This window comes from Aplidium turbinatum, chromosome 6, assembly GCF_918807975.1.
Source record: "Aplidium turbinatum chromosome 6, kaAplTurb1.1, whole genome shotgun sequence".
In the NCBI taxonomy this organism is placed as follows: domain Eukaryota; kingdom Metazoa; phylum Chordata; class Ascidiacea; order Aplousobranchia; family Polyclinidae; genus Aplidium; species Aplidium turbinatum.
This window is the reverse complement of record NC_137477.1, coordinates 33,615,558-33,629,219: the sequence shown is the minus strand read 5'-3', so window position 1 is coordinate 33,629,219 and position 13,662 is coordinate 33,615,558. Positions and strand designations below refer to the sequence as shown.

Sequence of the window (13,662 nt, the reverse complement as noted above, 5' to 3'; positions counted from 1 at the left end):
TCTGAATATGAAAAACGGTAATATCTTCCTGCTATATGAACGTGCCTGAAACGAAGATGATAGAGCTTTGTGTGGTAAAAAATGTGAGAGTTCGTTGTAAGACGTACAGTATAGGTAAGCAGGCATTGTTGATCGAATACAGCCGCCAAAATGGACTGTCTCCAAAAAGTTTCCTTCTCTGTGTCACTATCTTCGAATAAGTTCCTTTGATAAGCAGACAATGTGGCTAGTGAGTGATACGATGGGAAGTATAACGTAAAGAGGGAAAGCTACACGATGGAAAGCATACAGTAAAGCAACTATAGTTAATTTTACATATGTGTGTTTGCTTAATAGTTTTGATTACATAGTAACAAACTAACAGTAAATGATGCTGCTATTATTTGCTACCGAGTGGCAATTTTCATTCTAATTATTGAAATAATAATTTTGGCGGCGTGTTGCAATCATCGCATTTTATTGCATCACATTCCGGGCATCCAGGCCGGATAGCGACTGTCATAATGGCGACTTCATAATAGCGACGTAATGAAGTGAGCGACATTCCAAACAGCGATTGTATAAATGCCGACTGCATTAAAACAGCGACTGTTATGATAGCGACTTAACACTTTAAGTGCCATAAAAATGCCCCATCGTGACAATGATTGCCTAGTCTAGGGTAGTTTTAGTTTACAAGTTTACAGTTAGAATTAGTAGGCTAAGGTATTGGAAGTACAGATGCTCAGCTTCTTGGTCAAAAACGTCATGAGTCAGAATCGACCAAATATAGGGTGAAGTGTGTGAATACCATCCAGGCAAAAGCTGTTTTATGCCTTTGCTGCTGTAACTTTCATTTGCTATTTTGTCATCTTAAACCTTAACTTGTAGGGTTAGAAAATAGCAAAGCAAAGGTAAAGTAGTGAAGGCTCTATTTGTTGGTCAATTCCAATCTATGACGTCATGGCATTTTGACTGGTGCATAGACTTGAATACTAGCTCCTGTGTCTGTATTTTATATGTTGTACTAATTGCTTTTTACAAAGTTTTATTTTACATTTTTGGTCAATTTCAATGTGTTAGTTTTGACTAAGGCGGAGACTTGTATACCAGCTTCGACAGAGTCAAACTTCATGAATAGGCTAACATTATCAAAACGAAATTGTGAGCATAAACGTGTTTTGATATTTTAAATAAAGCATGTGAAAAGTCTTCATTTGGTGAGTGTCATTGGGCTTAAGTTTGGATAGGCTACAAGTCGGGTGAAACTGGATCACCAAACAAAATTAGAATGGATTTAATATGGTTTTAATAAAACAAGTGAGGTCGCTGTTGTGGCAGTCGCTGTTTTTGATGAATCGCTGTCGTGTAGTCGCTCTATTGACAGTCGCTGTTTTAAATGAATCGCTGTCGTGTGGTCGCTCTATTGACAGTCGCTGTTCTGACAGTCGCTATTTGGAACCCGAGCCACATTCCGACGTTGATTTTAAGCGACCACAACAACGTGGTCATAACAGCCACGTAAGTTAAAAGAAAGATCATTTTAGGAGGAATTGGGAAGGATAACGAAATAAGAATTTATTTAAACTGATCTACAACACAGAAACATATTGAAAATACAGAAACTGTTGCGTATTTTGGTTTATTCATGTTGAATTTATGTACCGTGCTTTCGATCCCCTCAGGTTCTCTCTTTTATTTTATAATGATTTGTTATCAGCGTCCCTCGTTTCGGGTTTACTTTTATTTAGAGGTTTCACACTACATCTTGATTGTGCCATTTAAAAAAAAACAGAATTCCAGTATGACTCGTGTAATGAGTTTAAAAACTTTTGTGTTTTTAAATTTGAAAACCCCTTCCTCTTAATATTAGTTGATAGACAATTTTTATAGTAAGTTATGAAACTTGATGACCTGCGCAATAAATCGCTTTGTTGTTTCCAAACTAGAACATATACAAACAAGAGCGATGGAGGCTAATAACGATATTTTCCTATCAGATTACAACAATCTTAATTGAAGTTCATAAACAAAAATATTTCATATTATTAAGATGCCCCAAAAAAATTACAGATTACCATCATGTTCTAGTTATAAGAAGTTACAAGAAGAAGAGAAAGATGAACAGTGCGTCGAACTGTTGTTTAGCTGATAAAAATTGCTGTTTATTCTGCTTAGTAGCCTACAATTTTGATAGAGAGGTGACTTTCTTCAACTATAGACAGATAAAACCAAGCAACCACACGGCATTTAACATAATACATTAAACTAAACATAAGCTACGAACGTTTTCGGCCATACACATGTTAGCCCTTTTCAAGTAAAGAAAAATAACTGATTTTACATCTACATTGAAAATAAATAACTGATTTACACAATGAATAGAAAAAAAATGCATAAGAATCATCGTTGTGTATAACAACACAACTCGAAATACCTTATGCAAACTTTGATCCTTTAATTGGGGTGGTGTTCTAACTGCAATACGATCGACTGATTTATGTTATTCGTTCATTCAGATAGGAAGCGCCTGCGGCGAACAACTGCGCTTCCTATCTGCTAAACGTCTTTTGTTAATTCACCATATGATGCTTTTTGCCTCGCGGAATTAACCGCCATGTGATGTGCCTTTCTTCCCTGCTTTGCCGTTTCATTCTTATGCATTTAGTTTTTTTCAATTCAATATGTAGCTCAGTTATTTATTTTCAATGCAGATGATGTAAAATCAGTTATTTTTCGTTACTTGAAAAGGGCTAACATGTGTTTGGCCGAAAACATTCGTAGTTTATAGTTTATGTCCAGTTTAATTTATTATGTTAAATGCCGTGTGGTTGCTTGGTTTTATCTGTCTATTCTGCTTAGGTTCATGAAGGATGATGACATTCTTGCACTGTGTGATGACTACGACCTGACGTCATCATCTGTTGAGTTCTACTTCGATAGGGACCCGGAATGCTTCAGCTGCGTTGTCCAGGCGTATGCAGGAGGTCAGCAACAAGGATAATGATTACTTGTTAATTTGATTTTGAGATTAAATTCTGACTTAGAACCAAATGAAAACTTGGCTACATACCAAAAAAAATTAAAGTTGTTTTTGTGTTCATTTTTTTGCAATAAAAAATGGCTTTAAGTAAGGTACCGGTATTATAATCTAAAATATCACCTCATGTCAACCGCAATCACTGTATCATTGGTGAGGTAGGAATGAGTTTATTGTGATGGGAAACTGGGTGTTCACTTATTCAGCAATATTCAAACATATACATTTACTTCGCATTAGTTCCAATTAATTAATTATACGGTAAAGCCCACCTAGTTAGTAAGCTTAATTTGATCCGGTGTAAAATTTGACTAAACTATTTTCTGTGTAGCGGACGTCGAATAGTCCAGAGCATCCGCTCATTACCTAGCTGTAATTATAGCAGCAACATCTCAAGCACATAGGTGGTGGAGATGATCTGAGAATGATATCTTGACTTCCCCAAGTATAAGTTTATTGAAAACAAAGAAACAAATCTTCAAATCATCAGGGCGCTTTAACTCAAACAAGTCGCACCCAAATAATGCCCAGCTAACAGGATAAGGTAAACCGGATCAAACCCATGATTCAGAACATAAAATTAAGCTACCACCACAACTGAACTCCAAGAAATAAATCCGTGGTGAACTGATTGAAAGTAACACCCAATGACTGAGAAACATCATAGCCTACTGATTTTAGTTTAACGCTGGACGGTTGATTGAAGGGAAACTCAGTGTGATTAGAATGCTCCAAGCAATGCAGTAATGTGGCATGCGGTAGATGCACAACGCTAAAAAGACGTAAAACTACGGCATCCAGGCCGGATAGCGACTGTCAAAACAGCGACTGTCATAATGGCGACTTCATAATAGCGACGTAATGAAGTGAGCGACTGTCAAAACAGCGACTGTCATAATGGCGACTGCATTAAAACAGCGACTGTTATGATAGCGACTTAACACTTTAAACCGAACCAAACCGAACCCAGCTACTACAAGGCAGAGACCTGACTCAGCGAATGAAAAGATACGTGACAATGAACACACGAATCACTGTTGTACAGCAAAATCGAGGCCAGTATGATCTGCGGCAGTTCCTTCGAGCCCTTGCTCACAATTTAGAAATAAACGTGGCTTGATTTTTATTGCAAGACTTTTGGTTGTTTTAAAGTCCCTTTTGGTTTCAATCTTTTTCTAGACCCTGAATTTTATTGCAAGGCTTGACGACTTTCTGTTGTTTGGCTTGACTAGCCTATTTCTTTTTAAATCATGTGACTTCTATGGATAGTCCAAATAAAATGTTGTTTTAAAGTCCCTTTTGGTTTCAATCTTTCACTACGCAGTGTTTGCCTATTTGTGCGTGCATACGTGTGTAGAGAGGTGTGGGGGATGGAAGGTATGTGTGGAGGTGGTAAAAGAGTGCGTGTGCGCGTAAGCCTTGGATTTAATAAAAGAAGTGAGGTCGCTGTTGTGGCAGTCGCTGTTTTTGATGAATCGCTGTCGTGTAGTCGCTCTATTGACAGTCGCTGTTTTAAATGAATCGCTGTCGTGTAGTCGCTCTATTGACAGTCGCTGTTCTGACAGTCGCTATTTGGAACCCGAGCCAAAACTACGTATATGTGTATCAAACTGCCGAATGCAGAAGAACGCACAGTTACTGCTAGCGCTTCAAATTCCTAATAAACGACACAAATTCTTAAAGAAACACAGGTTTCACAACGGCAAAAAGACGCAAGGAAACATAAGAGCAGCAGGAGCTACACCTGCAATAAAAAGAGTGTTAAGCCTGAAACCATACTATACAGTATAAGCCCAAGTTTAGATCTCATTTGGCAGCACTGACATCAGACCAATTTCTTAGCAACTGCTTTGTCACTAAAAAGTATTTTCCTGTAATAAGTTTACAGCAAAGAAGCGTGTTTTAACACGATACATGGCGACCTTTATACACAGGCGATGATAACGCGCAGTTCAAAATTTAATTTAAAGTCGCAGGCATACGGTTCAATCTTTTTGGCAACAAAATGGCGAGTAGGAAATAAAGTTGTTTATGATTTTCAACATCTTGTCGAAGCCTAGTCTACAGAGCAAGAAGTTTATAGTTGGATGTCTGATGAATAATAATCATTGTACTAAATGAACAAAATTGTTATTACACTTCCCGTGCTATCTTTTTGCAGATGTAGACTTAGTTAATAATATTTATTTTTTCTCACGAGTCTTGTAAGCGTTTGTACTTGGTCTGCTTTTTTGTTTGTTTGGTAGAATGATGTTATTTAATTTTACTGCTTTGTTGTAAATCATCTGTTTATGCTGCAATAAACTGGGGATTGCTGTATATAACATGTAGCTTGTAGTTAAAATTGTTGCTAACAAAAAAAAAATGCAAATCTATTAACTTTTTTCAATATTAATGAAAACAATCACTGATTCAACTTATTGCCTCACAACTCTTTTGTTATCACAGGGTATGTTCATGTTCCTTTTTCGATTTGTTTGATCAGAATGAGGGAGGAGATGGCTTACTGGGAAATCGATGAAGCGTACTTGGATTACAGCTGCTTACTAAGGCTGGAGGTGAACTTGTTGCAGCATAGCTTAGAAAATAGAACGCAAAAATTGTGTAAATTTATTTGAATAAACATCAACCAGTGCAATCACAATGAAATACGATAAACATAAGAGTATAAGCTCGTGGCCCAACAGCTGGTCAAATAGCAATTGATCAAACGACAGTTGATTGAAATGACCATGTAGGCTTTTGCTTATTGAGAGACTCTGAGTCTCTAGCCACAAGTGAATAACTTAGGCTTCCTGTCTAGGGGTATGATTGCCTGCAAAAATTAAACAAGTTAAATGTAGGCTAATGTTAAATGTGTTTTTTGTTAATCAAAGTTATAAACTCATATTCGGGAAATTGAGAAATAATTATCCTGTCTAACTCTAACCAATTTAGTTTATTACGACGGGTGTCAGCAAAGCGACACTCTTCCATCATGAATTTTACTTTCTTGTTCTAGTGTCGTTTGGTCTGTTCTCTTTTAAAAGTCTCTTTTCAAATGGAAATTCTTTTGGTTTATATATGTTACGAGTATTTTTCAATTCCCGGCTTATTTCATAATATAGTGCCTTTTTATCAGTAATAGCCTATGATAGCAGCAGGGGCGCCGGAAGCGGGGGGCAACGGTGTCTTTTAAGGTTATGTAAGCTACTGCACATTTTGCAACACGATATAACAATTTCAGCTATTAGCTTTTAGCCTAATTATAATCATTTATTTCTGCCTTAAAATAATATTCACGACGCAAACTTCTGCATCACAGTAGGTTACATCATTATAACATAGCATGATGCCCTTCCGTGCCATTGTTCTTTGTATACCGGACACTTGTATCATCACTCGATGATGAGCTGATGGATGAGCATTATTGCTATATCTTATCTTAAAACTTAACAAAATTGGTCTTTCAGCAAAAAAGTGCCCTTTTTTCATAATCTTGCCCCCCCAGTCAAAAACCGATCCGGCGCCCCTGGATAGCAGTTATGAAAGCGGAAATTTTCGTATTAATACCTGGTATTGTTTACTACAGAATATCTGCTTGGTAAGGCTCCAATATTTTCCAGGATAATACTGCCCTAATCAACATAATGCAGTTGCTCCAAGATCAATTTCTTTCACTTTTCGTACACAAAAAAATCATGCTGAGTTGAGCAACCACGAAATATCAAATTGTTTAAATCTGAATGATTCGTTAATGCGACCCCCAAAGTAACATGATAATGTTGTCCATTTTATCGAGCATACACAGGCTAGCCTACTACAGACTCAGATATCCCTGTACAGACTGTACGCCATATTACTCTGTTTGGGAAGCAAAGGAATAAATATAAAGTTCCAGTGGCGCGGGAACTATTTTCTCTAGGGGGGCTGAAGCTGACGTAGTGTTGTCAGCTTCTGGGAGGCTTTGCCCCCCAGATCCCTTGTATGGAAAAGCATTTTTGACTGGTAGTAAGAATTATTCGTCCCTGTGGAAAAAACGACGCCAAAACACACACTTTGTAACAAATGAGCAACGGCAACAACAAAGCAGCTGTTCAGGAAATTAAAATGAAAACGAACAAATTAGGAAGTGATATGAAAACGACAGTTTGTGGAATTGAGTTCTCACAAGCTCCCGAAGATTACTTTTCGATCAGGTGTTTTCTCTATGAACTGTGTCATGAGTTCTCTGACATCGACACTCGACAGTGTCCAAAATGTTTTGGTGGAGATGCACCAATGCAAGATGAGTAAGTCTTTTTTGTGTCATTGAGCTTCTCAACCACGTCTTCAGGCGTCTTAGAGCAGAAAAGAACTTTCTGATGATGCAGCTGAAACCGGGAGGCAAAGACAGAACTCCACAAATTTTCGCGTTTCTTTGAAAAGATCTAGTTTTTGAAGGTTTAGTTGCAATAGTATCTCAGCAGCCTTTTGAACGGAGTTTGCGGTTTTTCCACTTACAACATCGCTGAGTAAGGTAAGTTCCGTTTTTAGGCGATCTTTTCTGAAGGCATCGGGTAAGCATATCTCAGTACCAGATCTTTCCACGTCGTTTGCAGTCCAGGGATTTGGAGCAGGCGTAAACATTAAGTTGCTCCAGTTCCAGTTCCGGAGCTCTCTTTTATCGTAAATCAGTTCCAGCTCCTGCTCCGGAGCTTATTGATACCACTGCTCCGGCTCCAGCTCCAGGCTTCGAAAAGTGCTTTCATTAAAACAATGACGACATATCAATTTAATTTCTAAAGCTTAAAATTGCCTGCAGTCAACTGTTGCTAAAAAATGGCATAACTGTATGAAATTTAAGGTACTTTCATCAAAATGTCATGCAGTACCGCGTTTCAAAACATATTCGTTAATTCGACGTATGATTACGCAAATAATTTCTTAATTTTGTGAGGGGTTGCTGTTAAAGTATGTGAATTCAGCCAATAGTAGTAGCATTTCATGGAATACATCGGAGCCGGAGCTATTGTTCAAATAACTGGCTTCAGCTCCTGTTCCAGCTCCACTTGAATTTCGCATAGAGCTCCGGCTCCAGCTCCGTTGCTCCGTTGAAAATGCACGGCTCAGGCTCCTTGCTCCGGCTCCAAAGCTCAGAAGGGCCTTCTCTCTGTTGGCTGCAGTAAGCAGATCCACCTGGTCGAATCTTCGATCAAGCTCAGCTTGAATCAAATCAAGGGCTTCGATGTATTGCCGCTTCCACGCTCCTTCTCCCGCAGACGACAAAGCATCTGATTCCTTTGTGTTTCGAAATCTTGCTGGAGTTTTGCTCACTCGGGGATCCTTTGGCGTCTTTAGGTTATTGGCAGACGCAAAGGCGTTCGCTGCTTCCATAAGCTTGGAAACGGATTCATCTTTTCTGAGATTTTTTATCCTTTCGCGGAGAATGGTGATGGATTTCAAAGCTGAAGAAGCAGAGATCTTGTTTTGAAGCTGTCTTGCGACGGTTTTGAAGCTGTCTGCAGGCTGAAAAACTTGTAATCGCAAAGTAAAACCGCATCGTGCGTGCTTGTCAGACATTGCAACAGGGTAAGCTAGGGTATCACTTAACAACACGAGCGAGGGCAGAAGCACGAACACACCAACGAGTAGGACACAAACCCAGCAAATTGCAGGCAACTTCATCGGAACCCAATCGCGACATGAATAAAGACCTACGCTTAGACGATTCACGAATTACAACTGCAACACTTTGAACGAAGTTTAAGGCATCGGCAATAAGCCTCACCTCCTTTACAACGTCTTGCAAAACCATATCGAGAGCATGATTACTGCAGTGAATGTATAGCGATCCAGGGCATAATGCTTTAAGTTTGGCCCGCACTCCGTTATAGCAACCAGACATATTTGTTGCATCGTCAAAGCAGTAGCCTTGAAGGCGTTCAATCGGTAAATTCAGTCGGGAAAACTAGTCGGTAATTCCCGAAAACAACGTTTCCGACTTCGAATCGGGCGCATTATAAAACCCAAGAAAAATGTTTTGCAATATGAGGGCCGAATCATCGTAGCAATTATTGTTTGAATAATTTTCTGAAAATATGTTATGTACCTTAAATTGTCAGAATTTTCTAGAGGGGGCTGAAGCAATTATCGAAAATTCCAGGGGGGCTGAACTAGCTCTAGGGGGGGCTGCAGCCCCTTGAGCACCCCTACTTCTCGCGTCCCTGGTTGACAAAGTAGCCCGTGTGCTCATTTACTGTTTTTACAACTTCGTAATAGGCTACTAGTTTTTACTACCAAATGTAATTTTAATTAGTTGCAAACTTTCCTGCATCTTTCCAAATAAACATTAAAAAAGCTGCAGTAAAGTAAAGTACTCGCCACAATTCTTACAAAAATATGTCTGTACAGCAGAATAAAATACTGTTTTCTTTGTTGAAATTAGGTGCAGGTATTCAGCCACATTACGCAATGCGTCGTTGATTGGCCCGTCGATGAGGCAGGTGTGGGCATTGCGGCACCAGGCAGGGGCGCAGTATTCAGCGGTGAAATGGACCAAAGCGAGGGTTGCAGTGCGCAAGGTGTCAGCACCTGCACTCCAAGTTGTATCTGCCAAGCGTTTCAGATTAGTCTTGACCGGTGTCAACAAAGTCTTTGCTAATATAAAATATTTTGTTTGCTTGCTATGCTCTGGCGCTGTTTGTTTGATTTGAGAACATGCTTTAATATTGTATTTTGCCAAAGAGGTTTCAGCAAAACAGTTAAAAATCGTACCGTAGAGGCTTACTTGTTAATGCTCAGCTATTTCACAAAGTAACTTTTACGGAAATTATCTAGACTCAGATGGATACCTTGAACGACCACAAAGCTTGTATGAGCAAGAAGCTACGTCAGCACGTTCTCCAACAGAATGATGTCACTTTCAGCTTTAACGTGAGATCCTGGTCGGACGTACTAAAGAACTGCACAAAAGTAAGCATTAAGCAAGCATACTTGTTTCTTGTTCTTGTCATCGAGAAAGGTGAAAAAAGCTGTAAAGGAATTTCTATGCGGCTTGACCTTTTGATCTCTCAGTCTTAAGTTTGAATAACAGACATTGCAGTCGGCTGCAGCGTGGGTCAGGTGTACGTCGGAAGGCGCACACCGATGCATAGCGCTGAAGTCCGCTTTCCCGCAATGCAGGATAAAGATATGAAAAACAAACAAACATTTGAAATTAAATTAAAACGATTCAGTTTCACTTTTGAGTATAAAAAGCTTGATACTTTAGATTAATAGACCTTATGGTTTTCTGATCAAGAAAAGATGACTCTTAAGTGTTACTGACGGTTATGAACAGTGGTTTCCAAACTATGGGTTATGACCCAAGCATCGGTCGCAAAGGGTCGAAAAATGGGTCTGGCAGGACGATCTAAATCTGCCAAAGTGGGACTGTTGCTAATTAATTTATTTATAGACTTTGTGTTTTCTTTTATTTAGTTGTTTTAATCCCAACATCGACTAGAATAATTAGATTATTGTATCATAGGCTACTTATTTATTTGGCTCCTCTTATCAAAATCAATGTTGTTTCAATAACCATAGACAGACAAAACCAAGCAACCACACGGCATTTAACATCACACATTAGAGTGAACATAAAACTATAAACTACGAACGTTTTCGGCCATACTCAAGTTAGCCCTTCTCAAGTAACGAAAATAACTGATTTTACAATAACACTTAGGCCTACATTGAAAATAACTGATCTACACAATCGATTGAAAAACGAAATGCACAAGAATGAATGCCTTTCTCCTCTGTTTTGCAGTTTCATTCTTGTGCATTTCGTTTTTCGATCCATTGTGTTCTTGAGATGAACGATTCTGACAATGGTCTTTGTACTATTGATTTTTAGTCTTCACATAGTTGACCATTCTGAGATTCCCTTCATGTCGGACCAGATTTTATTAGTGGCTAGTAGGGCGAAATAATCGCCATAACCTCATTACTTTGATTGGTGCAAGATACCAGGTTGTTTATATCGATATTGAATCCTAGCGACTAGCATTGTTGATCATTGGTAAACCCAATTTTTCAGGGAACAGAGTTTACTACTCTGTCTATAATGTCCATAATATTCATAATGAATCAAACTGTGTGGCGGTTAGAGATTACACGAAGAAGCTTGAGAGTCAGTCTACGATGTCACACAGTAGCCTACCGTAGGCTGCAGTTTGGTCAACTAGTAGCCTACTTGGCCGGGTTTCTATTAATGTTCGAAAGCATCTTTTTGTCGTCAGTGAGTTTTACAACTTGATCACCAGTACTCGGTAGATGGCTAAAACTTACGTGTTTTCATAATAGTTGGGCTTCAACGATAGATTTAAGGTGGAACTTTTGACATTTTCATTTGCTGAAACCAAGCTGTACAGAATTTGTCCAGCCATTCCGATACGTTTGTAGCCTATGACAAATTTTTGAAAAACTCAGCTGAGATTTGCCGGACTACGAGCTTTATTGCACTACGCAGCTTCATGCTCTTGAAAGGAAAAGTAAGGTTGGTGTCAAAATTGTAATGCAGGCCATGTCCCAAAGCTGCTTAATCTCACGGTTGACTGCTCTAGTAGACGATGCTGCATGGATTTTGCTGAGATGTTGTTTTAGTTAGCTTATATAGATTTTAGAGTGCTATATTTTTTTAAATATTGAAACCGTTTCAGCTTAAAACTCGCACATGGCGTTTGGTAGAAGATCCATCGTCATCTGTTCACGCCAAATTGTGGATGGTGACATCTATTCTCTTCATTCTCGTGTCGCTCGCCAGTTTCGTAGTCGGGACTGTCCCTGGTTACTACACTGTTGATGAAAATGGATTTGAAGTGGAGCTCCCAGCATTGGAGTTGATTGAAATTGTAAGCTTGCGATTTATTTTGAGTTTATTTTTAGAGTTTTGTTCTCCAAAAATTCCCACTTCTGTAATTTTTTTTTGTCTCATGTTGTAAATTTTATTTGATTTTGAAAAACCTAAACTTTCAAGCTATAAATCACTGCTCATCCATCTGACATGATGTTTTGTTCCAGGAGCCATGAATTTGAGCAATAATAAACATGATGATTGATGATATCATCTTAGTAATCAGCTATTTTTGCAGCAACGTGCTCACTGCTCATTGACAAATGCACATGGGGGAAAGCCGTGTAATGTGAACTGCTGTGTATTATGAACCCCCTGTTGTTTTCAGAAAACGTGGCAATAAAAATGTTTGACTTTTAACAGTTGGCGTGTTGCTGACTTTTAACACAGAGGGTTGTGTAAATATGAACTCTTTTGGTAAATTAATAAAATTGAAATAACTTTTTTATTGCAAAATATCACATACTAATGTATTGATGGGGAATAGGTAGGCTATGCATGTTAGCTTGCTGTTCTGTAAATATTGTCCATATTTTTATTAAAGTTGTGAAATTAGGAACGTTTATTGTTAAGGGGTTCATAATACACGGCTTTCCCTAGATCTTTCATGGGCTGGCTAGATATTTTTCATGGCTAGTTATTTTTATCAAATTGGCTATGTGGCTGTGTGGCAAATAATATTTCGATTAGTTGCAATGTCAAATGGATTGGAAATTGCTTTTATTGATTGTCATGTTACAAACTTAATCCGTGTGTTACATAAAAGTAGTAGCCAGTTACTTTAGTGCAATGGATTTATGTTGATATCACCAAAGCAGTGTGATATCACTAAAGTGTGTGGTGAATATTAGTATTTCACTTCACTTTGTTGGAAAATGCAATTTTTTTCACGTATCTTGAAATCAAGATCAGCTAGAGGTATAAAAGGTGAAAGTAAGTCCCATAATTGATCCATGCATCGGGGGATGAGAAAATAAGGTTCTTATTGTACTATTCCATCTGTACTAACAAGGGAAGGGTGGCCAGTTCCTTTCTCTGGGCCTCCTTTCGTTCAGCAATTATGCCCACCCAATTTATTACACCCTGGGTAGAGGTGAGCGGTATTTTCAACAACCAGCTGAAGCCGGGAGTCGAACCAGGTTTGCATAATTGGAAAGCCAATACCTTATCCGTTGCGTCATTCCACCACCAGCTAGAGGTATATAGTGTATTAAAGTTGGATAGAAACCATACATTGTGCATTTTTTATTGTTTAAACGAATTTCTAGCATTTTTGGTTCATGAGATATGCAAGTTGACGACATTTGACTTCCTGCAACATTATCTTTCATGTGATATTTTTTCCTAAATAGAACACTTTAAACACCTGGTACCAACAAAATTAAAAAAAAAAGTTTTCAAGAACCGTCCTAGTTGGGGGGTATATACTGTGGTAGGTTCATAATGTGATAACGTGAGCGAGAATTTTTTTAGAAATGGAGAAAAAATGCAAATCTTTGTTTGATTGTGCATTGATACGGACTGAAGATCGAAGCGGTTGTCACAGCTTGTCATGTTATTTATATATTGCTTTGCTTCCAGGTGTGCATGGGCTGGTTCATTTTCGAATACACGATTCGTTTCATGGTTGCGCAAAACAAGTGTCGCTTTATCCGACAATTTCTTAATATCATAGACCTTCTTACCATAATTCCGTTTCTAATCCAACTTTGCCCTCTCGACTACGCGTCCGTCAACATCAATAGGTGGAAACATATTTCACAGGTGATTCATAAATACGCTACTT

The 13,662-nt window shown here is 38.5% G+C and overlaps 1 protein-coding gene across 1 annotated transcript in view; it reads left to right on the top strand.

Annotated features, from left to right (window-relative positions):
* The first annotated feature begins 2,032 nt into the window (after positions 1-2,032).
* The window catches only part of LOC145772602 (voltage-gated potassium channel regulatory subunit KCNF1-like), a 43,723-nt gene continuing 32,093 nt past the window's right edge, over positions 2,033-13,662 (top strand). The window contains exons 1-6 of the mRNA XM_082584462.1: positions 2,033-2,106; positions 2,842-2,966; positions 5,468-5,577; positions 9,818-9,952; positions 11,683-11,874; positions 13,458-13,640. Coding sequence (XP_082440588.1) covers positions 2,033-2,106; positions 2,842-2,966; positions 5,468-5,577; positions 9,818-9,952; positions 11,683-11,874; positions 13,458-13,640 — 819 coding nt within the window. The remainder of the gene's footprint in view (positions 2,107-2,841; positions 2,967-5,467; positions 5,578-9,817; positions 9,953-11,682; positions 11,875-13,457; positions 13,641-13,662) is intronic.